Raw genomic sequence first — 26,450 nt, 5'->3', positions numbered from 1 at the left:
ATGACAATATGAAGTGGAGTTATCCATCTGGCCATGAAAAGTGAAAAAAAAAGAGGGGACCAGTACAAAAAGTAGCGTGATAACACTCCTAAATGACAATGTTTACAGTCTCTCAAGTTTACAACAACGTTAATGCAATATGGAAACCAATGGATTTACATTGGAATGGGCATAATGCCAGGTCAATATGAATGCACATCCCTCAATAAATAATAACCATCAGGGATCAAGTATTGCTCTCATGCATACTATAGAACAGTGATACGGTATGGCAAGCATTTTAGCTTTTATACATTCACATGATATGGATTTTTGATATCAAGAATTCAGTTTTTAATACTTAAAATGTGAATATTAAGAGTGTGATTTCTAGTAGTAACCATTATTTTTGATAATGTGTGGCAAATGGTTTACATGGCTCACGGGTCAGGTAAGAGGGACCCTTAGCAGAATTTTGCTTAGGGCCCCAAGGAGGTCAGGATCGCCTCTGATGGCAAATGAATAATTATTACAGTTTTAAATGCAAATACACACATTTACATTTTGCTATATTGTCAAGCGTTTCTTTACATATTGGTACAGTTGACATGAACAGGAAGTGAACTGTTCTTTTTGTTTGTTTGTTCATTCTGGTTTAGATCTTTCCTTAAAATCTTGCTGTAAAGAGTCACCATGCACTAGAGATTGAAACCGCATGTATTGCATAAAATAAATTAAAGCAATCTTTAAAAAAGCAAATAGAACATAGTAATGATAATTTTATTATTAAAAATTTGCATCAGATTCAAAAAACACTGATTTGAGTACAATTGATAGCTCAGCTACAGCTGCTTTAAAATAATGCTCCTTATATGAAAATATAAAACATATAAACATTATTTACATAGAAATAATATTTGCTTTTCTCGCACCTTTTTTAACATTAACGACTGTCCAGTCTTGAAAAGACCTCCACTTTATGCAGCTGATGTGTTAATGAATGAATAAATGGAAAACATTCAACAGATTAGTTTCCAAGAAGCAAAAAAGTAAATTGTTCAAAATAATATAAAATTTCAATACAAACATAGCATTTAGTGTCATATAAACATATAATAAAAGGTGCTGAAGATTATTTAAAGTTGTATTAATTTTAGAAATCTAATAGTAGTTAATAATAAAAAGCACAATAAAAGTTATTGTGATGCACAATTAATTTTTTTACAACTAAATCTCTTAGAGATGCCATCAATTAAGTGATTCTGATGAACCGCATTAAAAAAGCATGCCACTAAAATGGACAGAAAGGATGAGAAATGCAAGAACAATACATCTCAGAGAAGTTACCAGGAGACTTACAGCAACATTATATGAGCTGTTGGAATATCTGGCAAATATTAGTTGCTTTCTATGCATGTGACCACAATCTCCTCTTTCATTCAATTCTCAAAATCAACTATAAGTATGTAAATAGTATGACATTCTATGATAATTAAAAATGTTGGGTCACTTTACACTGATGCGTCACTGATATTATTTTTGTCCCAGTGGTATAAATATTTGCATCTATTGTGTAGCTCACAGTTTTTAGGGTCTAATTAGTCTGTTCAGTTTTTTTGACTTCCACATGAGATGAACTTTGCCGTGCGAGGCTTGCAGCTGTAATCAGGTATAGACCCAGTGGAATTGTTACTATGATTCCAATGATGATCCCAGATCCAGAGCCCACCACTCCATAATTCGATCCAACAACCGATCCAATAAGGGCACCAATCATAGCAAACAATAGCAGACCTACAGGTTTGAAGTAATATTTTGCAAGTGCCAGAAGCTCATCCTGATACTTCTTCCTGACAGTACCAATATCCACCTCCTGATTTTCATTTTCAGAGACTGCAAAAAAAGTAAACAGACAAGAAAATCATTTGAACTAAATCAGGGAAATACATTGGTTGTGCATAGATGTAATCTGCTATTATATAACCTTCTTAAATTGATAGATTAATACTTACAAGATGGACGAGTTCCGTCAATACTACCACGTCTCCGCTTAAGCAAAGGTTCTTCCTCAGTTTGGTTTTTATACATACTAAGTCTGTTCTGGTATACTTGTTTCATCCTTTCTATTTTGTCCTCATAATCTCTGATATGTTGTGTTATTTTGCTCTGCATCACTTCATAATAAACCTGTGGCAGAAAGAAATCATCCAGACTTTCTTCCACAATGCTGTTTTTTTCTTTCACCATGTCGTCTATCACTTCAAGCAGTCCATGGACTTGGGTTTTAGAGTCACTCAAACGCATAACACAGTGTCTGCCTCTGCACTTTTCCAGGAGTTTTTCTGCTTTATGAATGTGTTCTTTGATTGTGGATTCCTCCACATCTCCTTCACACAGGAAAAGCACCACAGTGTGATTCCAGACCCTCTCAGAGAGCAGCTCCATGTGTCGACTAGCTGATTCAAGTTCATTTACAGATAGTTCATCATCAGCGTTTATGGGCAACACGAGAACCAGAGCATGGGGACCTGGAGGACAAAGAGTCACACTTCGGACAATTTCTTTTTTAATTTTCTCTGTAGTGCACTCTATAGAAACTCTGTCCCATCCTGGTGTATTCACGATGCAGATCCTCCTTCCTGCATGTTCACCTTCATGTAAAAGACACTCTTCACTCTCTTCATTTAGCTTTGTGTATCCCAGGATAAACCTGGCTACTCTGTTCTTTCCAGCTTCAGCTTTTCCCAGCAGTACAATCTTTCGATCTGAAAGAGAATTTAGACAAAAATACAACAGCATTTAAACAAAGAAGGTGGACAATAAACATTTTAAAGCACAAATATCATTATGCACAAAGGAAACAAAATATTTCAAAAGATATCAAACCTGGAGCATTTCGTGAGGATCCACTTGCCATGGCTGTATTAATGATGAAATTTATTTTATGTAAATCTTTCACTTTTAAATTTTCATCATAAGGTTAATTAGAATTGTGGACGGGAAGATCGATTTCTGTTGATAAAAGTAAAACACAAAAAGTTAACAACATTATGACTTTCAACTTATACAAATTAGTTTATAGTATAATTGTTCACCCTGTTGTCCTTTTCCATTCAGAGCTGAATTAGACTTGACTGTTTATGTCATATATACCCCATAATACTGTGTGTGTGTTTAAAAAGTGAGCTAAAAACAAATGAACTGAAATAAAGTTGACTCAGGAAGCTGTGAATACTTATGTATAATGCAACCTTATACACAAGTGTAGAGAGTCGTATTATTAGACAAATTATAACATTGAACTGAATCACATCACAAATTGGAGTCATTGCTGGCTTTCTTAGGGATGTCTACTTATTGACTTTGTGCTTTAACTCTTAGTAAAACACAAACAGACACTGTTGTTCACTTTAACACATAAAGAAATGTTATTACATCGGATGTACTTACAGGTGACATGAAACCTTTATATAGATTAATAGTAAACACATCAAAACTAGGAACTTCTAGTACTGACTGTAACAGGAAATGCTGTTGCATCAGGCACTTAAACTGAAACTAGAAACTTAATGTATTAAAACTCAAAACATTTCATCCTTAATGTTTTTTTTATTTAAAAAATAACTATCATGTCAGATCATTTAAAAAAAAAGAATATATTACTTACGTTGGGTACAGATTTGTACTGCATCCGTTCATGTAAATCACTTTATAGTGAGTTTTCGTTACATAACAGGAAGAACAATAAAAACGCCTCAAGGTCCTAAAGACGGTCTAACATTGTACTGCACAGCATTGCCCTCAGGCAACGGAAAGTTCTCTTGAGCCCGATGTCCAGTGAATATGAGTCTCGAAATTGCAATTCATGCTCTCATATCATCAAGACTGGACTATTGTAATTCGTTATATAAAGGAATTAGTCAAGCCTCCATCTTACAGCTGCAGAAGGTTCAAAATGCTGCTGCAAGATTATTAATGAATATATAAAAACCATTAACACATCACTCCGGCCATGGTCTCCCTGCATTGGTACAGGATTGATTTTAAGTTACTTTTACTAGTATATAAATCTCTCATGGCCTTGCATCATCTTACTTATCAGATTTGTTAACTGAACATCAAATGGGAAGAACATTGAGATCAACAACTCAAAATTTACTTAAAATTCCAAGGACCAAGAAAGGGGATCGTGCATTTGCGGCAGTAGCACCTAGACCTTGGAATAGCTTACCCTTGTATGTCAGGGATGCTGATTCCGTACACGTTTTTAAAATACAACTTAAGACATGCCTGTTTTCCATGGCATATCCCTCTTGTTGAAATATTTTTTTTATTATTACTGTTAATGTGTGTATTGCTATTATTAAAATTGTATTTATTATTTATTTTTTATACTTAGATGTTGTAAAGCACATTGGTCAACATGTGTTGTTTAAATAGTGTTATACCAATAAAGGTGACATTGACATTTCTTTAAATTATCGCAGTCAATTTAAATGTTCAAAAAGTATCATTGAACTAGCCAATAAAATGAATAAATTAACTAATAAATTAATTAATAAAATAACACACTGCACTCTAACTTCAACAGTTCAACACTGGACTACACACACATACTGCATTTATACACACTGGACTATACACACACACTGCATTTAATTTAATATAATAATCTATCTGACAATAAGCTATCTGTTCCACAGGACATTTCTGTATCTGTACAGTCTGTTGCACCTTAACATGTTACATATATATATATTACATATATAATATTTATATTTATACTTATACATACATATATACATATACAAGTACATATTGTATATAATGTGTAGTGCATTGTAAATATGTCTAATAGTACACTGCGTGTACTGACTATGTGTGAGCACATTGCATCTTTTCCACATTTCCACATTTCACCTGGTAATGAGCATCTTGCACATTTTTCACCTGTATGTAAATTGTTCTTAATTTCTGTTTCTTAACTACTGTATGTAAATGGTTCTGCAATTTCTGGAGCACGCTCCCAAGAAATTTCACTCACCATGGCATATGTGTTGTGGTGATGTGACAATAAAGGTGACTTGACTTGACTTGACTTGACTTAAAATTTGGGTGAAATGTATATAACCCTGGAGAGAAGTCTTGTTAAAAATACTTATTTCTCTACTTATTTTATCAATACGCTATTGAATAAATGAGCATAAGTAGGCAACCTGAGGTACAAAAAGCTATACAAAATATATATATATATATATATATATATATATATATATATATATATATATATATATATATATATATATATATATATATACACATCACCTTTTACATCAAAGTACAAATTTTAAGTATCACCAGCTCCAACAATATAAGCATGAATGAAATATACATCAATAAACAAAGTTCATACAAAAAATATCTATATAAATTTCTGCCAAATTGATTTTGCATTTCCCTGCTAGATCCCCAATGAAATGTTAGATTTTACATCTGCAAATGTTTTTTTTAAATGTGGAAAACATGAATGACATTAATATAATATTCATTTGCTACCGCAGTAGCAACACACACAGACAGTCACTTCACACATGATGCAAAAAAATAATGCACAATCTCAGCAATAGCAGTGTACAATTTAAAGAAGACAGACAGAATCCCTATTTAGTTCATATATCTTGACTATTGTATTAGACTGACCAGACCCAAACTAATGAGCAGTAGTGAAACAAATCCAGTGACAATCCCCACAGCTGCCCCCATTGTTCCATACTGGGCTCCTGCCACTGAGCCTATAAGAGCACCCATGAAGGACATTAGGATCACTACTACGGGTTTGAGATAATTCCACGGCAACTGGTTCTGATTTATGTTCTTTTTGGCCTCAGTTCTCTCTCTTTGTCTTTCTGAATCTTCTGTATCTGTAGTCACTGTGGAAAAAGAAATAGTATAGACATCAGTGTAATATATTACTTAGATTGCTTTAGTCAGTGTCATGAATTCATTATCAAATTTAACATGTTATGAAGTTATACTTACTACTAGGATATAACCCTTGGAGGCTTCCACGTCTCTTCCTAGGCACATCTTTCTCTTCTACTTTTTCTTCACTCTGCTGTTTAATTGTTTTCTTTTGTGTAGCTTCTTTGCATGACATTTTGCTCTGCATCTGTTCATCAGAAGCCTGTGGCTGGAAGCTATAACGAGCATTTTCTTCCACCATGCTGTCTATCTCTTCAAGCAGTCCATGGACCTGGGTTTCAGAGTCACTCAGATGCATAACACAGTGTCTGCCTCTGCACTTTTCAAGGAGTTTTTCTGCTTTATGAATGTGTTCTTTGATTGTGGATTCCTCCACATCTCCTTCACACAGGAAAAGCACCACAGTGTGATTCCAGACCCTCTTAGAGAGCAGCTCCATGTGTCGACTTGCTGATTTAAGTTCATTTACAGATAGTTCATCATCAGCGTTTATGGGCATCACCAGAACCAGAGCATGGAGATCTGGAGGACAAAGTGTCACACTTCGGATGATTTCTTTTTTAATTTTCTCTGTAGTGCACTCTATAGAAACTCTGTCCCATCCTGGTGTATTCACGATGCAGATCCTCCTTCCTGCATGTTCACCTTCATGTAAAAGACACTCTTCACTCTCTTCATTTAGCGTTGTGTCTCCCAGGATGAATCTGGCTACTCTGTTCTTTCTAGCTCCAGCTTTTCCCAGCAGTACAATCTTTCGATCTGAAAGAGTAGATATAAACACAACAGACATAAAAAAATAAGGTAGACAATAAACTTTTTAACAAAGTGCAAATATCATTATGCACAAAAGAAACAATATATTTTGAAAGACATCTAACCTGGAGCTTTAGGTGACGATCCACTTGGGTGAGGATCCATGGCTGTATTAGTGCCCAAATTTATTACACCCGCCATGTAACTTTCACATTTATATTTCTGTCAAAACATTTGTATTAAAGAATTGTTGAAGAGAAGACTGATTTCTGTTGATAGACACAAAACGTTAACCCAAATACAACTGAGACAATTACAAAGATTTTCTACATATACAAAGTTAATATTAAAACTGTCGATCTGTTCTATTTATTGCAGTGTATCAACTTAGAGCTGAATTAGACTTAACTGAGATTTTATGTCATAACCAATAGCCCATAATACTGAAGCGTCTGTATATACACCTCTTCTTAAAAGGTCACCAAATGTTACCAATCATACCTAAATGAACAGAATTATAAAGACTAAAGAGTTAGGAAAACACAGCTGAAGAGAATATTATGCAGAAAATTAGCAAAATGATGACGTACTTATTTGGAGTCATAGAGCTACAAAACAAAATGGAGTCCTTGCTGCCATTTGTTATTGTTTCTTATTTGCATTGTGCTTTAACTCTTAGTAAAACACCCAAACAGACTCTGTTGTTCACAGTTACACACAAAGAAATGTTATTACATCATATGTACTTACAAATAACATGAAACCTTTATATAGATTAATAGTAAACACATCAAAACGATCAACTTCTAGTACTGACTGTAACAGGAAATGCTGTTGCATCAGACACTTAAACTAAGACTAGAAACACGATATATAAAACTGTAAAACTTTTATTCTTTTGGTGGTTTTTAAATATAAAAAATAAACCTATCATGTCAGATAAGTAAAATAGAAGATATTACTTACATTATTTTACAATTTGTCAAGTTTGTTTTTTTCAGGTACAGGTTCAGTACATGGCTTTAGCTCAGGTAAATCAGGTGATCTTTGAGGGCGTATACTTTTTTACAGGTACATACCAGGAAGAACAATAAAAACTCCTCATGGTCCTAGTGAGTGTCAGTTGATGATGTTTCATCATACCATGTTGTACTAGTGTAAAGGTTACCTTAGCTCACAATATTGTGCTCACCTGTTCAGACCAGCAGACTGGATTAGAAAACCTCTACCTGCCATGTACATTCTGTGTCAGGTCACAGGCGTTGTTCCTACGTGCCTCAAGACTACCTAAAGATTGTCCCCGTTCCAAAGAAGTCTACAGTGTCCTGCCTCAATGACTATCGTCCCGTCACACTCATAGTTATGAAGTGCTTCGAGAAGCTTGTCATGAGGCACATCAAGACCCAGTTACCACCCTCACTGGACCCCCTACAGTTCGCGTATCGTCCAAACCGCTCCACAGACGATGCCATTGCCACAGCCATCCATTTAGTCCTCACCCATCTGGACAATAAAGACACTTATGTACGAATGCTGTTCATAGACTTTAGTTCAGCATTCAACACAATCATCCCTCAGTACCTGATTGGGAAGCTGAGCTTGCTGGGACTAAACACCTCCCTCTGCAAACTGGATCCTGGACTTTCTGATTGGGAGAACTCAGTCAGTCAGCTCCATCACCAAGAAAGCCCAGCAGCATCTCTACTTCCTACGAAGGCTGAGAAAGGCACATCTCCCTCCCCCCATCCTGACCATATTCTACAGAGGGACCAATGAGAGCATTCTGAGCAGCTGCATCACTGTCTGGTTTGGGAACTGCACCATCTCGGAACGCAAGACCCTGCAGCGGATAGTGAGGTCAGCTGAGAAGATCATTGGAGTCTCTCTTCCCTCTATCATGGACACTTACACCACACGCTGCATCCGCAAAGCTAACAGCATTGTGGATGACCCCACACACCCCTCACACACACGCTTCACCCTCCCGCCATCTGGAAAAAGGTACCAAAGCATTCGGGCCCTCACAACCAGACTGTGTAACAGTGTCTTCCTACAAGCCATCATACTACTTAATAACTGATCTGAACTAAACGACACACTTCTAATATACATCTATCAACTTGTTTACATGCTGCTTACATCCATCAAACTGTTTACATGCTTACATTCATCAAACTGTTTACATGCTGTTTACAAACTGTTTACATGCTGTTTTGCACACTTTTACTTTTTTGCTCTTTGCACACACTGTCTAACATTTCAGTCATTTTGCTCATACTGTACAATATTTCAGCTGTTGCTGTTTTTTGCACAATCTTATACACTATCTCAGGGACCTGCGGCTAAGAGACTGTGTTCATTTTAGTATTACTGCACGCAATATCGCCTGAACTTACAGTATTTACATACAGTATTGACAATGGTCGGTTGCTGCTGTTTTTTGTTTACTGTCTTTTGTGTACTGTCTTTTTTGTATTTTGTGTATTGTCTTGTAACCTTTTGTCTGCACTGTCTTGTCTGTCTTGCACTGTTTGCACCAGGTTGCACAGTTGCACTTTATGTGGCTAAGACATCATATACTACATCCTCAAATCCTTTTTTAAACATACAGTATAGTAAACTTGTAGGACAGTAATAGAATATTAATTTGCTGTTTAAGTAGAAACGCACACCCACACGCATGAAAGGTCACTTTGCACATAATGCAAAGACTATTTTGAATCATACTCTATCAGTGTACAATTTATAGAAGTTTCTGTTTTGAAACACCTTTGAGAAAAAAAATTGTAGTGAAACCAATACAGTAGAAATTGTAATCTGAACAGCCAAACATTTTCCCAAGACACCGACCACTGTCTATATAAGAGCAAAACATTCATACTAGATAGTGTTTTTTTTATATACAATTATACCTGATTTTTTCTTTGGTTGATATTTATGACACAGACTGGCTCTTATATCCTTATACAACAAAAGTGTCATTTAGTTTCATGGAGTCATATCATGCCTTGACCAGCACTAAAAGTGAAACCCTTAAACTAGCTCAAGTTGTTTTGCAAAGACACAAAAAAGAAAGAGTTAAAAATGTGTTTGTTATTACATTGGAGAGGTTTTATTCAAATTAAATCAAATGAACAATTTTCATTTCATTGTTTCTGCCAATTCCCATCAACAAACCAAATATTCTCTCAAAATACATGGGGCGAAAAAAGAATGATGGTGTTCCACTATATAGGGATATGTAATTAAATACTACACAAAATGTCCACATTATTCCACATTTTAGAGTGCTGTAGAATTCTCAAATTATAGTAAATTCTGACCAGCTGTCACTTAAATGATTGAATGTGCTCAGTGGTTGGAATGATCACCTTTGGAAAACAAAATGTTGCTGATCTGAACAATGAACAATTAGTATTAACAATGAGTTAATATGAGCAATGAACAATGACTATTAAGTTTATAACTTAATTTCTTTTTGGTTAACTTTTGACATGCAAGAGAACATGACATATCGCATATAAAGCATAAAACGGACGAAACCTGAGAATAAAACATTAAATCTTTTTCTAAAAATTAAAAAAATTATATAAAAATAAAAAAACTGTGTTAAATATTACAAACAGTAATGTGTAACTTTGGGACAGCTAGAAGCTGTGACATTATAGAGAACTCTATAATTGAGGTAAGAAAAAAAAACGGATAAACTCTACAGATTAAACTAAATTGAAATTTTTTTTCATAACTTTTTTCACTAATCTAAAAAAAAGTTGTATGAACTCATTTGATAAGGAAATTTCACTTAATGCAAGAAGTGTTTTGGAAATCCTGGCTTATTCAGCTTAATATATACAACAAAATATTTACTCATACTTATAGCAGATATTAATATACTTTTACATTTCCGTTCAAATGTCCTGATGTTTTCATCCTTAAGCCAGAATCCATTTTTGTCTTCACTGCAAATAAAAGACAGAATTTAGCTAATTATTTAACACTGACTTATAAATTATTTATAGAATATATATATTATATTAGAGACTTGTAGAGAAAAATGACACTTACTGTTAGGGCGTCTGTATGGGTTACTTTCAGTTCTGTGCCTAAACATGTCTTCATCTGCTTTAAGGAAGGCGATTTTAACTCTTGTCTTTGGTGTCTTTGGTTCTTGCTGCTCCATTTCTGTGCACATTTTTGCACAGATTCCAGGGTTTTGCTTCATAATACTGCCAGGAAAATAAAAGCACAATGAGAAGAGTGAATGATCACCAAACACTTAAAGTACACTTACTCAGTATAATACACTTAAAGTACACTTACTCAGTATAATACACTAAAGTATACTTACTCAGTATAATACACTAAAGTACACTTACTCAGTATAATACACTAAACCAATGTAAACTGCAACTCAAATTACAGTATGCTGCATTTGAAGAAAAAAGAAAAAATATACTTACAATGCTGCGAAATCTCCAAGTTTAGTAAAATGGAGTCAGGAAAAAACCTTTTTTTTTTTTTTTTGGAAACAATCTTCCTTCCTTTCTCCCTCCTATATTCCTACAGTCCTACTGAACCTATATCAGCATAAAAGACCCTGAAAATACAAGTTAAAAGTCTATATTAAATGAATGCCACACTGTTGTGGGTTAAACAGTGGGTTAATAAACAAATTATGAGGTCTTAATAAAGCACATGTTACTGTAATAGATTAAAATATAATGATAATATTAATTATGCTTAGAAAGGTCTGATATATTTCCATTCCAAAGATCACACTGTATTGGAAAGCTGGATGTTTATTCAAATGTTTAAGTGTTTATTTAAGGAGTTCTGTTTTCGTTTTATTTAGCTTTACCATATTTAGCTTATTTAGCTATTTTAAAGTATAGTTTAGTATAGGTTAGTCTAACAAGTACCAATACAAGTATATTAAACAATATATATATATAGTGTTACTTATTTTTATATATAATATAGTAATAACTAACAATAGCTGTTGCATGCATGTAAATATTAGTTATATATTACTGTAGATAATTAATGTAAATATACTCATGTAAGAATTTTATCTTTTATTATCTCTACATCTCCGATCCATGTAAGAACCTATATCGATGACCCACTACGTGACCCAGATGTAAATATGTTCAGTTTAGAACCACTGTATCAAGATGAATGTTTATTATGCTTTGTTTTGGTAACAGGATTTATGAAGGATATACAGCATTTTTTCTTTATTTCTCATGCAGCACTCCAGTCAAACGTCCATAGCATAATTATGATCTTATATGTTACATAATACATTTTTACATTAATACATTTTTGCATTTAATACATTTTTCATTACTGTACAACATTATACACTGTGTAAAAAAAAAGGCAATCTCCAGCATTGAGAGTCCATAAAGGGGCATATTATCTCTGTACTGTCTCTAAAACTTTGATTGATGCATAACTAAAGATAATTCCATCTTTCCACTCCAAGTAAAAGTTTAATCATCTTAAGAGAAATGGATTAGCATAAAACAGCAACATGTACAGCCACTAGTCATTTCCTGTAAAGGCCTTTGGTTGGGTCACAGTGTTGTCGATGGTTAAGGGCAGTGATGATTGTTAAGGTCAGACTCTCTCCCACTGTCCATGCTCCGATCGCTGGAAGATCTGCGGCTGGCCTCCAGGAAACAGAACATCGGCGTTCGGGTGTTCCAGCAGGAAGCGGATTGTAGACTTCATGTGTTGGACAAAATGAGGTGGCTCAGCATAAGGTGATGTGGACAGGTACTGTTAGATAGAGAGATCATAATGTAAAGGTGAGATTTTAAACAATTAGGTACAGAATAATCAATAAATTAAATTTAGTAGTTACCTGCAAAATTATTTCATCATCTTCATCCAACCAGAAGGCAATGTCTGTATTCACTGGCCAGCTGCATGGCCCAATCTTCACCTGCCCTTTACTACTGTCATACACCTCGGCTATCTGGTAAAATTCAATTACATGTCAATTCAATTAAGTGTCATTTCTATTAATATGATTGTAAATATTATATATAATCACAATGATTTCAATTATATACACTACAGAATGGAAAAAATATAACATGGTATTCATCTTTGGGTCATTTATAAATTATTTAGTATAATTATGTATAAATATTGCTTTTTTTCTCCATAGGAAAATTTGAACAAAAACAAACTAATAAAACCTGCCGTATTTACAAAAGTTTCAGTAATGCTTATTTTTTTTGTGTGCTTGCATGAATTCAAACAAGCTATAAAATCACTGAACACACACACAGTATTTATATTTACGGACTGAAAACAAATGAAAACACACCAAATTTTCCAGCAGTGCAGTTCAGCCATTGCAGAATTTTTAGCTCCAAGATACACACACTAACTCTTTCTTCTTTAAAAGGGTACCATTACTTTTGTCGTAATTAAATAGCTTGACTTATTTTTATTCATTTGCAATTTTGTTAAACCGATTTATTTAATTCATTCAGTATTTAGAATTCAATCATGGCAAAAATTTTAATTATGTGTAGTTATACATAAATACTCTATATAAGCTTAGCAATTTAATACATATAGAAACTTAAGAGACATTCATCATCTCAGTCGCCATTTATACAATTTAATGTCAAGCATTCAGGGTTTATTTTAGTGCATCATTATAAGTAAATTTACCTAACGTTTTTGTAATCAATCAAGCAAACAATCAATTAACTAATTGATATTAACCTCAGGATCCTTTGGAGGATAGGAACAAGTTTGTTCTCTTACCTGTCCACCTGTGAAGCTACGTGCAGACCTCAAGTCCTCAGCAGGTCCTTTGTGTGGAAATGTGGCTGGGAAAACCTCACCGGTTTTAACGTTCACGCCTCACAAGCACACACACACACACACGCACACACACACAGTTACTGTGCTATGCAGAACATTACCAGATTATGTTAAAATGTCTAATAAATTGTCACTTTGGTGTCTAGAAAATAGGTTTATCTAGGTCGGAGATTAATCTGTTACCTATTCCATAGATAACTGGTCTGTGAATCCCGTCTTTCACAACGTCATTCATATCTATAAATCAGAGCAACAGTAGTTCAATAAGCATCAGTGTGATGAGGATAGTGGTGATAAAAAAAGGTTATGCAAACTTGTACATGTGCTTACAAATTACCAGTAATGCAGCACGTTTCTAGGTGGATTTCTTCCTTTTGTTTCTGAAACGCAGCTGCAAAATAAAAACACTGAATCCATACAGACCCACACAGATATACAAGAGCTTTTTAACAGAATTTTTAAATACTGTAGGTAAACTCTGATTTGGTGCAATGTTCTTCATACCCAAAATTTCACGGCTGAGTTTATGTGATGTCTTGTTGTCGTCATCAAACCCACCAACAAGATGAAGCTCTAACCTGAAAAAAATGTACATATATTGCTTTAAATAATGAACCTTGTCATTGAGTATAACAAATAAATATGTTGTGGTTTTACAAAAAGAAAGCTACAGGTCTCACCTGCCTGCTTTAGCTGGGTTGCTTAATGCCATGACAGCATTAAGTAAGAGAGGAACTTCAGAGCACGTGTTCGAGCCGTCCAGGTGAGCCAGACAGGTCGCTCCGTTTCCTTTAAAGCGGCAGTAAAGAAATATAATACTGCCACAAAGACAAAACAAAACAAAAGGGAGTACAGATGCCCATTTTTACCTGTATGGCGCAGGACTAATAAGTGACACGTTGTTGCATCATCAGAGCCTATAACTGAAACAGAGCCTGCAAAAAGATCCGATTTATTGTTATATGGTTAGTTAAATATCAGTAATGTTGGTCTAGGCATCTCAGTATTATAGATCAGCTGACCTAAAGAATGATTTTGCTCTTTAACTGAGATTAAATAAAGAGTGTAGCTTGGAAGTAAAGAAAGACTCACACAAAATTATTTCTGCAAATATCTGCATAACACCACTTTTTTGTCACACTGTGTAGAACTGTAATCTGTATAAGTGGGGCTAAAGCATCCTGAAATCCTTCATTCTGACACATAGTAGTATTATGTACAGTATTGTAAAGTATATAACACTGTGGTATTATAAAGTATCATTTTTCAGTACTTTGTCCAAACTTGGTCTTTGACTTCATCAGTTTCTCATGGTTAGTTTTTGGGCTATTTGATTGTTATGAGGTTCCCCCTTTTACTTCTCAATAACTTTGTAGACCATCATACACATAAACACATACTGTTTTCTGAAGGTTTTTGAACCCCTTGCCTTGGTCACAGGGAGCCTGGAGCCTACACCAGAGCACAAGACACCAGGGCACCGGGGCACTAGGGCACAAGACACCAGGGCACAAGGGCACAAGTCCCCAGAGCACAAGGCACCAAGGGCACAAGAAACCAGGGCACCAGGGCACAAGGCACCAGGGCAGCAGGGCACAAGACACCAGGGCACTGGGGCACAAGACACCATGGCACAAGACACCAGGGTGCCAAGAGCACAAGACACCAGAGCACCAGGGCACAAGACACCAGGGCACAAGACAGGCTATTTCTTGAACATGGTACCAGTCCATCACAGGGTAAACATTTACACACAATTTAGAGATGCCAAACTGCCAGCAATGTGTTTTGATTATGGGAGTTACCCCGAGTGCCCATAGTAAACCCCCTAAGAACAGGGATAACATACAAACTCCACACTAGTATAAATAATGCAGAAGTAAATATATACATGAAGGTCCATTATGACTCACCGTCTGTCGGCGTTGTGGCTGCAAATTCACGCTGTTGTACATAAAGGAGACACTCGGGATCCACTGTCACAAGCGGTTTGGAGCGAAATGTTTTGGCATTTTCCTTTAAAAAAAGGAAAATGCAGGAAAATGCATATTATACAGTAAAATTACTGTATAAGTTTAATGTTCACAGGCCTGCAATAACACTTACCCTTAAATGGGAATATTTGGAGAACAATTCAGCAGTTGATATTAAATGGTCGATTCGTTTGTTTTGAGTCAGGAGCGGCATTTTGTCTCTAATATCTAATATCAAGTCTTTATTCTGTGCTATTTTTCTGCCAATCAGCCACATGCACTTCCCGTATTTACACCCCACGTTCAGCGGCTGCGCTCCAATCCTAGCCCGTGTGTTAACGAGTGCCCTTGGCACGTGCTGCACACTTCATCCTGACTTTTTTCCAGTGTGCTTGAAACACAGCCACGTGTCCTGATGACTCTGGGATCAATCGTGTCCCTTCAAACGCATGCAAATTAGAATTATACCTATTTAATCCTCTAGCGGCAGCGTTTCCTTTACTTAAAAATAACAAACATTCATACACACTTAAAACAACTAATACACACACGCAAATAATTCCTAATTAAAACACGTTCAGAAATTTCAGTGGTCTGATTAACATACAGGAAAGACAAACAAACACAGATAAATATCGCATATTAAAATTAGGACTGTGTTTGTGCTAAAACAAAACCCATTTGTGATAGACCTGGCAACCATGGGCCCCGCGCTATAATGGGTAGTGTATGTAGGAGGACAGGGAGCTCAGGGCCTGCATACAAACTAGTCGCTCTTAGGATCATTCATCCACTGCGATTTATACACAACAACAACATTTGCCAAGGTTTTATTTTTAAATTACTTTAGCACTTTTATGCACAGTTGTGGCATAAAAACCGCTGCACTTCGTTCATATTTTAGGTTTTTTTGTGCCTGCAGTTTGCGGTGGGTTTAAATCCAGCAACGCTAGTTTCTAAGCTAGCAAAACAAACAAGAAAACCGAGTTTTTAGTTTAAACACGTTCTAAAAAAAAGTCTATAAGGTAATAAATCGAGTTTTTCCTCGAATACAGGAAGAATTTTTTCTCCAAGTAAGTGCTGAAAGGCACAAATGTCATCGTATACTTTGTTTTGCTTTAGCTAAAGTAGCTAGTTAGGCTAATGTTAAGCAGAAAGTAGTTAGTTAGGTAACGTTACGCAGAGTGTATTTTACAGTTTATTTCTTGAACATAATTAGTTTGCAAATTGTACGACTTAAATTGGCATTTAAACATAAAATCATTTTAATTTTACATTAAAAGAAAAGCTTGCTTTAAGTAAACAACAACAACAAAAATGAGAGGAAGCTCATCATACGGAGACAGAGACCGAGACAGAGACCGTGGACGGGACAGAGGGTGAGACTTTGCACTTTATTATTTGTTGTTTTTTTAATATTTGTTGAACATTCTTGAAACAATTCAGTATTCATTGTCTTGTTTTGTTCCTCCACAACACTTCCCACCTCGGTTATGACGCAAGTAGTCACCTAAAGCTGATGATGATGATTTTATTCTGAAACATTATACGTTAACCCTGGAATTACCAAACCACATAGTCAAGGAATGCCATTGCAGGAAGGTGGTAAATTATTTGTTTTTGGTTTATTTTCCCCTCCAGGACACGCTTTGGGTCCAGCCGTGGAGGTCCACCACCTCCTAAGAAGTTCGGGAACCCTGGAGACCGACTGAGGAAGAAGAAATGGGACCTTAGTGAGCTGCCAAAGTTTGAGAAAAACTTCTACAGCGAGCACCCAGAGATCCAGCGCATGAGTCAGGTGAAAAATGGCATAATGCTCCCTTCTGGTTTACTTAACTTACTGATTTTGGCTTTGAGGCAATTCCCACTCACATTCTTTATGCTCTCTTTGCTACTACCTTTGGTACTGCTTTTTAGTGTGTAAGCGGTTGAACCTGTAATGTTATCACAAAGTTCATATTAGCAATATGTCCAACTGTTCTTTACTCCTATTTATATTACAGTATGAGGTAGAAGAGTTTCGCAGAAAGAAAGAGATCACTGTCAGGGGTTCTGGGTGCCCAAAGCCAGTGCCAAACTTCCACCAGGCACAGTTTCCACGTGAGTAACTCACCATTACAGATACTTGCAGATATCACAGGGAAATTCATACACTTAACACAGAAGCATCAGGTTAACGGAGTTCATAATATTGATCACGTACATTTCATTAAATGCACGTGCAGTGGAAATCTATAAAATGTAAAACGAATTTGCAAACTGGGAATGTTCTGGGGCTTCGAGCCACATATCCACAAAATAGATCAAATTTGGGTAATTTTAAATGTTATTAAAGGAGAGTGAACCACCACCACCTTATTTATTTGTTTGTTTGTTTATTTATTTATTGTTAATATTAGCTAGTTATTAAGACAGCAAGGATTTCAGATATATGAGAGATTAATTTTTACAAGGTTCTAAAGGTTAAACATAAGGAGATTTTCTAGAATCAGATTGCAACAGATCCAATGCTCTCATTACAAATGCTGTACATGTGAACCAGCTCTATAATGTTACATTTATCATGTCATTATTTAGCAATTTTTCCTTTTTATTGCTGTTCTGGTTTTGATGAATAGTTTATTAATACCGTGATATTGTGACTTTTACTGGGTTTTTAGTCATCAGACAATTGCGGCTCTCATTTTCCTTCCTGACTTAGCTGTCTTCAGTTTTATGTTTTATTGTTGTTCTTATCTGTTGTACTGTTGTTCGTGTCTCAGCACAGTTTCAACAGACAGACCATACACACTTATGACTTACATTATGAGTTACAATAGGAGGAAATGTAATTTCACATGATCAAGAATCTATAAAATATGAAACAATTTTGCAAAATATGGTTTTGTGTATTGTAGAGTATGTGATGGATGTACTGCTGCAGCAGAATTTCAAGGAGCCCACAGCCATTCAAGCACAGGGCTTCCCATTGGCCCTCAGTGGCAGGGACATGGTGGGAATTGCACAGACTGGATCCGGCAAAACACTTGCCGTAAGTACCTTCTCCTTCACTGCAAGCTGGAGAGAAAACAGACAAGAGTCGTCTTTATTCTTCTTTTACTTTTGACTTTTCACGTTAGGGGTCGCCACAGTGAATCACCACCTAAATCTATCAAGACAAGAGTGCAGAAGACAATAGATGACTGAGTGCATAAAAATGATTTGAGCCCAGAATATCCAGACTGTTTATAGTATGTCAAAGTAATTGAATAACTACTCCTCTCTCCCACAGTATCTACTTCCAGCCATTGTGCACATCAACCACCAACCGTACCTAGAGAGGGGAGATGGACCTATTGTAAGTGTTTCTGTTTATTTTAATAAACACTGCTTGCTTTATCAATCATTAGCATTGTCTCTTACTATTTATAGTTATACTGTATTCTGACTCCTTGACTCAATGTTTACTGTTGGTAGATTGATGGTGTTATTTATCTTGATAAATAACATAATAGCTCCCAAATTTGTTTCTTAATTCCCCCTTGTTCTCTTCAGTGTCTAGTTCTAGCTCCAACACGTGAACTGGCACAACAGGTGCAGCAGGTGGCGTATGAATACGGCAAGACTTCCCGAATCAAGAGCACCTGTGTGTATGGCGGAGCCCCTAAAGGTCCACAGATCAGAGACTTGGAGAGAGGTGAGCACAGATACCTGCAATGACATTAGACAATATGTTGATCACTGAGGTACAGGAGGTGGTCTTGTAAGTTATAGTTTGATTTAGAATTTACCCTAACTACTGTTTCCTGCAGGTGTTGAAATTTGCATTGCAACACCTGGACGTCTGATCGACTTCCTGGAGGCAGGGAAGACGAACCTGCGTAGATGCACCTACCTTGTACTGGACGAGGCAGACCGCATGCTGGACATGGGCTTCGAGCCACAGATCCGCAAAATCGTAGATCAGATTCGGGTAAGCCACAAACTTCAAATGTTATTAAAAGAGAGTGAACCACCATATTTATTTATTTGTTAGTTTATTTTATAAATATACACGAGTAGCTAGTTATTAAGACAGCAAGGATTTCAGATATATGATAAATGAATCTGCTTCTTGCTACACATTTTTTTTACAAGGTTCTAGAGGTTAAACATAAGAAGGAAATTATTTAGATTATCAGATTTCATTAGGATTTTGTACAATGTATACGATTTAAAATAAAATCAGAAACGCAGTAAATATTAAATACGCTCTCATTACAAATGCTGTAGATGTGAACCTGCTCAATAATGTTACATTTGTCATGTCATAATTTAGCAATTTTTCCTTTTCACTGCTGTTCTGGTTTTGTTAATAGTTTATTAACAGCATGATATTGTGACTTTTACTTGGTTTTACTTTGAAAATCAGAAACCCTTGTAATGGTGAAATCTCGAAGTAGCACATTCTGAGAAACCTAAAAAAATAGTAATTTCTAATAAATAAGGGTGCATAGAGATGTTCTTTTGCCTGCTGACTATTGAAGAGTTTGTCTCTGTGCCTGACTACATTTTACAGCCGGACAGGCAGACACTGATGTGGAGTGCTACCTGGCCCAAAGAGGTGCGTCAGCTGGCGGAAGACTTTCTTCATGACTACATACAAATCAATATCGGGGCCCTGGAGCTCAGCGCCAACCACAACATCCTGCAGATTGTGGACGTTTGCCTGGAGAACGAAAAAGACAATAAGTGAGAAGTGCTAATTTGACTTGAGTTACATATTTTACTGAACACACTTAGCACTTTATTACACGCACTATATTTTCTTTTTTTATTTTCTAAATTTCTTTGACATTCTGCTCAATTCCATGTTGACAAGAATTCATTCATTTTCTACCGCTTTATCCGAACTACCTCGGATCACAGGGCGCACACACACACACTCATTCACTCACACACTATGGACAATTTTTCCAGAGATACCAATCAACCTACCATGCATGTCTTTGGGCCGGGGGAGGAAACCGGAGTACCCAGAGAGAGGGAGGGGAGGGGGTGTTGACAAGAATGCATCATGTAATTCCTGCAGACTTTTCAGGTGTACTTTCGTGTTTCTTTCAAGAAATTGTCATGCTCATGAAACCATTTTTAGATTAACTTTTACTATGCGACATGGTCCATTCATGCTGGAAGCAGCCGTTACCAGATGGGTAAATTGTGGCCAAGATGGAATGCACATGCTTGACAACAATACTCACAATAACTGCACTGTTATTGCACATTATCATGTTATGCTCACAGTGACAACTCGTTATAAACTATTACGGGTCACCTGAATGAGATTTGGGTCTGTCCTGATGAGGTCAGAGTCAGAGTGGGAGGAGAAACATCAAAATCCAGACAGTAATTAAATGAGAGCTCCTCTCTTTTAAAATAAATCATCTAAAAAGGGTTAATATCCTCTGAAGGCATGTTTTAAATTAATGACATTATAATACAATACGTGCAGCTTTTGTGGTCCTACACAAGCCTATGCTTTCCAAAAAAATTATAAGCAAATTTAGTAGTTCCCTGTTTTTTTTATGTTTTGCTTTATTTACAAAGGGCTACATTGTTTAAAAAAATCCTGTCATTTGGCTGTGAATTCCAGGAAAGTGCAGACTCATTGTTGAGGAAGACACAAACTGAGTGTTACTCCCACCCCAAATGTGCTACGAGAATGGCGAATCTAATTTCATCCTCTCTCCTTCTTCATAGGCTGATTCAGCTGATGGAGGAAATAATGGCAGAGAAGGAGAACAAGACCATCATTTTCGTTGAGACGAAGAAACGATGCGATGAGCTGACTCGCAGGATGAGGAGAGATGGGTAAGATTAGCCTAACAAAGCAGACTAACACCCAAATTGTTATTTTTTATGTCATACCATGTAAACATTTTATGTACCTTTTATGATTTGAGATTTAATCTATATACAGAAAAATAGTCATACGTGTCATTCAATTGCATTATAATAATGGGAACGGGAGCCAAAATACTCAGACACCGAAATCGTGTCTTACAATACTAGCTGTTCACTGTGTTCTGTCTGTGTAGATGGCCGGCAATGTGCATTCATGGTGATAAAAGTCAGCCAGAGAGAGACTGGGTCCTTTCAGGTAATGATTTAAGGAATTTTTAGCATGTCTTATTATCCAGTGCAGTATTAGAGCTGTGTAATCAGATGCATTTCAACAAAAATACACTGAACCAAAACAGGAACCTAAATCTCCGAGTTTGTGAAAAGGTCTAACATGGAAGCCTGCATAATTAAAGCTCTCAGTTTAGAGGAAATAATTAAAGGCTGTACATGAGTATGACTGATTGGGGATGTAATGTATTAAAGCTTTCTTCTCGTTTTTAGAGTTCCGCAGTGGTAAAGCTCCTATCCTTATAGCTACTGATGTTGCCTCACGTGGACTGGGTATGTGCTCATATTAGAGGGAGATATTTACACAATATTTACTATACATGCACATGCATACACACATTCCCTACATTTTATAATGAAATCCAGCACTCCAACAGTATTGGAGATTTATTTGAGATGTTATGATCTTTTATTTTCTTCCGATCTGAGAGATAAATCTTTCCTTTACCCCTTCCTGTGTCAGAAAAATTCCCCCCAGGAACTATTCTGAAGCCTTCTTTGTGCCTCTGATATGGTTATTTTGATCACCAGTCTCTTTGTCAACTAGAACAATTCTCCACCTTTCTCCCTCTTCTTATTTTCCAGTCCCTAACACTTTAATATGCACTGTCTAGTTTGTGTCCTTTTATGCTCCTTTCCAGTTGTGCCATTATTTTTTTTTTAAAGTGGCAGTCAGTAAATTCAGATGTCCAGGAGCCTTGTGGAAGACCATGATAGCTGGAGCATTCTTTAGCTTACAACCCTCAAGCCATCATTTACACAATAAGCCTCACTGTCTGTTTCTTGTTACTGCTGTTTAAAAAAAAAACAACAACCAATCTTTCTTCAAAAACGGGGCTCGCTGGCTCACTGTTGACCCTAATATGGACCTGGGGGAGATGTTAGGCTCCCTTTGTCTTCCCTGGGTCTTAATACCAGTCTCCTTCTTGACCTATGTCCAAATATCCTGTGAAGTAACAGAGGTCAAGTCCAAATGCTGCAGATGAACAATGGTTTGTTTTCTAGACGTTTTCCTATCGACTGTGATAGTCCTGAGTTTTGAATCAGGTGTGTTATTTGTGTTTGTTTTTCTTTTATGGCGAAACCTGGTTTGAAGAAGAGGAAGTGGGTTGTGTTGAGTTGCCAGATCCACAGTACGTCTCACTCTTTCATTGTTCTCTCTCCCCCCCTCAGGCTTTTTGATCTCCCTAAATGGCAACTAAGGCAGGCTGTGCTAAATTGGTACAGCAGCTGCCGTCTACCATGTAAGCAGAGCCCTGTGAGGCGCTAGCACAGAGCCTGATCTGGATAAACCCACTCCTCAACTTCTTCCGGAAGCCTCCGCTTCAAGACTGCAGAATCTTAGAACTGGACTGCAGCATTATGACCGGGGGTCTTCTGGACTGTGGCATCTCTCATAACCTTTCAGATCTGCCCTTGATTGGACCACAAATTTTCAGTTACAGCATTTATGAAAGTAATTGGTCGAAAGAAAAAAAAAAAGGACACCAAAACAATCAGTTAATCGATTACGTGATGCCATGGCCCTTTTGGATATGTTAGGATAAGAGACACGTTACGTTTGACCTGGGCTTGCTCCAGGACAGATGGAGAGGGAGAAAGAAAGATGCAGAAAGAGAAAGAGAGGCAGAAAGTTGAGTGCTGGATCCAGTCCGGTCCGGTTTGTGGAGGCCCTGCAACCCGGCGAGAGAGAGAGAACTGGAGAGGAGCCGGTTCTGCTCCCGCCAGGCGTTGCTGGTGTCGTGCCAAGGGTGAAGGGGGGGCAGCAGAACGTGTGAGCCCACATATACCTCTTCCTCTCGGGCCTCTCCACTGGACCTGGGACTGATCTCAGTCAAGACTAACGTAACATAGGGTAAGTATCTCCTAATGCCCCGATAACGACAGCTTTGGTATAAGAATCATATTTAGTCACATCTGTATATCGTATCTTTTGTTTTTTAGCTTTTACAAAGTAATACACTTCTAAGTAGACAGAGTTTGATCCTGTTTACACTTGGTCATTTCATTCATCTTCTTTCTGGATTGTATCCTAGTGGTGAAAACATATAATTCTAGACTTAAAATTTGCATAAGGTTAGCAGGAGTTATAATGTAATCTGTGCTGTATTTTAGTGGTTGTTGCATGGAGTTTTTATTCCATTTCAACTCGGTGGACAACCCTAACAATCTTTTTCACATTGCACTTCTCTTAGTTGGAGTCATTATATACGGTAACATGTCCCTTGTATTATATATATTTGGAAGATGCTCATGACATCTGCTAAGACTGGATTTAGTTGTATTTGCGTATTTACACCTAGCTTAAAATACGTAGACAAATCTGGATAGGGATAATCCACAGAAAGCGTCATTTAAAGAACATAAAATTAATCTTAATTAGATCAATCTTAATATTTTTGAGAATGGCCAAGTGTAAAGGGGTCAGTTAGATCTGACATGAGCATGTATATTAGGCCCAAATGTTAAGAGAGATTCTCCTATTTAGACACCACCCATGTGCAAAGCTGTCAGTCAACTGCCCTCAGCCAAAGGAGACTGTACTCGATAGGGTCACTAACAGTGTTGTCTGAGCCACCTCTACCTTTGTAATGAGAAACAGACTTTTCAGAGCTGGTTATCCACACGGAGCCAAAACGTCCGCCAATCGTGCTATCTTTTTAAAGCATCTGTAAACCTGTTATTAATCTGTTTGAAAATAAGAATTTAAATTGATTTAATTTGCACATGCAGTTGAAAATCTTTGGTCTAATAATTTGATGTATTCTAGCAGATATGTCTAGTAATTCAAATGAACCCTAATGCTTAAAGGGCAGGATGTGTACTTACTTAATGTATTGACACCAGTTTTAGTGTAGCCGGTAAGTCACATTAGCTTTTAGGTTTTTGGAAAGGCCGGCAATAACTATGGACGCTGCATGCTGTTACGGTGTAATACTAAATTGAATATTCACACCACTAAAGAAGTTATCATTCGTATATACACTTTATTTTTTTTCCTCTAATAATCCTTCTTTAACACTTGTCCATTGCCCATTACACACTCTAAAGATGTGGAAGATGTGAAGTTCGTCATTAATTACGACTACCCGAACTCTTCAGAGGATTACGTGCACCGCATCGGGCGCACTGCCCGTAGCACCAATAAAGGCACAGCCTACACGTTCTTCACACCTGGAAACCTGCGTCAGGCCCGGGACCTGGTACGGGTTCTGGAGGAGGCTCGGCAGGCCATCAACCCTAAACTTCTCCAGCTGGTTGACTCTGGACGCGGGTCAGGAGGTGAGCACTTACTTACAGGTTTGTATTAAGGTGGTTTAACGTGCAGAATTTCTTTTTACTGTATTCTGGTGTATTTTACGCTGTTTGGGTCACAATGTAACTATAAAAGTAGCAATAAATCTATTGTCCTTGTCCTAATCTAAGTAGAGTACAAAACACCTTGGCTTAGCTTGATGCTAGGCTGTTTGTGTTTAGCATGGCTGAGCTGGGTTGACTCAAACAAATGAGCTTATTCAAAACCATTTCATGATTTAGGAGGAAGGATGCGTTACCGTGGCTCCACCTCCAACAACCCCAACCTGATGTACCAGGATGAGTGTGAAAGGCGCATGCGCTCCGTCAGTGGAAGTGGAGGCAGCGTTAGCAAGGACAGCCGGGGAGGCAGCAGCTACAGCCGAGATGGGCGCTTAAGCCGTGATGACCGATCTTCCTCCTCGTCTTCGTACCGAGATCGCAGCCGGGATGGCCGGAACAGCTACAGCTCAGCCGATCAGTACCAAAGTTACAACAGCAGCGGAGGGGGAGGGTACAGCTCAAGGCAAGGTGTAGTTTCACAGTCTGGTGGTGGCAGTAGTGGGTCAGGCGTAGGGCAGCAGAACCAGTCGGGACCACCACAGGGCCCATTTAATCAGGGACCTCCTCCACCACCACAGTCTGGGGCCGGACCAGGACCACAGCCTCTGATGGCCCAGCAGTTTGTTCCTCCTCCACCACCTCAGCCCATTATGGGATTTATGGGTCCAGGGCCGTACTCATTCGGGCCTCCTCCACCACCCCCTCCCCAGCAGCAGAGAAAGTAAAACTTTTCATTCAAAAACAGGAGCCAGGTTGTCATATCCGTCTAGTAGTGGTACTTAATCATTCCTGACCCACTACCAGAGTGAAGAAAGTTCAGTATAGTTCAGTGTTTGCCTTTTATCCGTAGACTTTTCTTTCCTCTCTGTTTTGTGTGTTTTGGTGTCACATTTTGAGCAGGCCAGTCATTGAGGGATTGTGGAGGTGAGGACTACGCATATTGAATTCTCTGTTTATATACCAACTGATGTATGCTACTTATAACTGCAAGCTGATAAACATTTTGTTTTCAAAGCTTTTATAGCTTTTTCTCTCTGGGTAATTGTTTTACTGCTTTCTACTAATTCACTGTAATGTATAATTATTTCTCTTTTAAGCACACTTAGGCCTGTTGTTATTTCTGTTAACGTTAGGAGCACAGAAGATTGATTACATGAATCGTTTTGATGGCAGCCATTTTTGTGAACATGCCAGTGATGTACAATAGGTTGAAGAAGCTAGCCTGGGATTTGTATTCTGTGTTGATTATTTCTAGTTTTGTTTTTAATAAAGGGGTCAACCTAAAATATCTTCACTGGGTTCTGATGATGCTGATTACTTTAGTTTATAAAGAAGTACTATCAATCATCGACTGCACACATTTACTAAGCAAAGGAAGTGGGTGTCAGGGTTAGATCAACACTCCCA

At 37.2% G+C, this 26,450-nt stretch overlaps 4 protein-coding genes and 1 long non-coding RNA gene across 8 annotated transcripts; 1 reads left to right on the top strand and 4 right to left on the bottom strand.

Moving 5' to 3' along the window:
* Positions 1-738: 738 nt before the first annotated feature.
* LOC125141269 (GTPase IMAP family member 4-like) lies at positions 739-3,751 on the bottom strand. The gene is made up of 4 exons (XM_047814169.1): positions 3,647-3,751; positions 2,866-2,991; positions 1,992-2,744; positions 739-1,872 (listed from the first exon to the last, which is right to left on the bottom strand). Exons 2-4 carry the CDS (start codon positions 2,894-2,896, stop codon positions 1,574-1,576), a joined length of 1,083 nt encoding a protein of 360 aa, XP_047670125.1. The 5' UTR covers positions 2,897-2,991; positions 3,647-3,751; the 3' UTR covers positions 739-1,573.
* Positions 3,752-5,266: 1,515 nt separating this feature from the next.
* Positions 5,267-7,793, bottom strand: LOC125141272 (GTPase IMAP family member 4-like). Of its 3 annotated transcripts, none has more exons than XM_047814172.1 (4): positions 7,681-7,793; positions 6,840-6,936; positions 6,019-6,720; positions 5,267-5,909 (listed from the first exon to the last, which is right to left on the bottom strand). In XM_047814172.1, the coding sequence occupies exons 2-4, from the start codon at positions 6,913-6,915 to the stop codon at positions 5,662-5,664; spliced, it is 1,026 nt and encodes a 341-aa protein (XP_047670128.1). In that variant the 5' UTR covers positions 6,916-6,936; positions 7,681-7,793; the 3' UTR covers positions 5,267-5,661. The 3 variants fall into 3 exon arrangements, with proteins under 3 accessions (XP_047670128.1, XP_047670129.1, XP_047670130.1); XM_047814173.1 differs by having other exon boundaries at positions 6,840-6,983; positions 7,681-7,754; XM_047814174.1 differs by lacking the exon at positions 7,681-7,793 and adding an exon at positions 7,124-7,587 and having other exon boundaries at positions 6,840-6,983.
* A 2,010-nt stretch (positions 7,794-9,803) lies between these two features.
* LOC113634547 lies at positions 9,804-11,309 on the bottom strand. The gene is made up of 3 exons (XR_003438536.2): positions 11,175-11,309; positions 10,780-10,940; positions 9,804-10,673 (listed from the first exon to the last, which is right to left on the bottom strand). It is a non-coding gene; the product is annotated as an uncharacterized LOC113634547 (long non-coding RNA).
* A 574-nt stretch (positions 11,310-11,883) lies between these two features.
* Positions 11,884-16,254, bottom strand: ntan1 (N-terminal asparagine amidase). The gene is made up of 10 exons (XM_027133572.2): positions 15,670-16,254; positions 15,477-15,579; positions 14,433-14,498; positions 14,244-14,352; positions 14,068-14,141; positions 13,901-13,954; positions 13,747-13,800; positions 13,504-13,601; positions 12,584-12,697; positions 11,884-12,498 (listed from the first exon to the last, which is right to left on the bottom strand). Exons 1-10 carry the CDS (start codon positions 15,811-15,813, stop codon positions 12,337-12,339), a joined length of 978 nt encoding a protein of 325 aa, XP_026989373.1. The 5' UTR covers positions 15,814-16,254; the 3' UTR covers positions 11,884-12,336.
* On the top strand, positions 16,252-26,337 carry ddx17 (DEAD-box helicase 17). 2 transcript variants are annotated; one of them, XM_027133566.2, is made up of 13 exons: positions 16,252-16,915; positions 17,178-17,334; positions 17,540-17,636; positions 18,434-18,567; positions 18,808-18,873; positions 19,071-19,212; positions 19,328-19,488; positions 20,074-20,246; positions 21,255-21,365; positions 21,593-21,654; positions 21,900-21,959; positions 24,738-24,968; positions 25,224-26,337. In XM_027133566.2, the coding sequence occupies exons 1-13, from the start codon at positions 16,854-16,856 to the stop codon at positions 25,766-25,768; spliced, it is 2,001 nt and encodes a 666-aa protein (XP_026989367.1). In that variant the 5' UTR covers positions 16,252-16,853; the 3' UTR covers positions 25,769-26,337. The 2 variants fall into 2 exon arrangements, with proteins under 2 accessions (XP_026989367.1, XP_026989366.1); XM_027133565.2 differs by having other exon boundaries at positions 24,738-24,986.
* The last annotated feature ends 113 nt before the right edge of the window (positions 26,338-26,450 follow it).

Source organism: Tachysurus fulvidraco, chromosome 5 (assembly GCF_022655615.1).
Source record: "Tachysurus fulvidraco isolate hzauxx_2018 chromosome 5, HZAU_PFXX_2.0, whole genome shotgun sequence".
In the NCBI taxonomy this organism is placed as follows: domain Eukaryota; kingdom Metazoa; phylum Chordata; class Actinopteri; order Siluriformes; family Bagridae; genus Tachysurus; species Tachysurus fulvidraco.
This window is presented reverse-complemented; position numbering and strand designations above follow the sequence as displayed.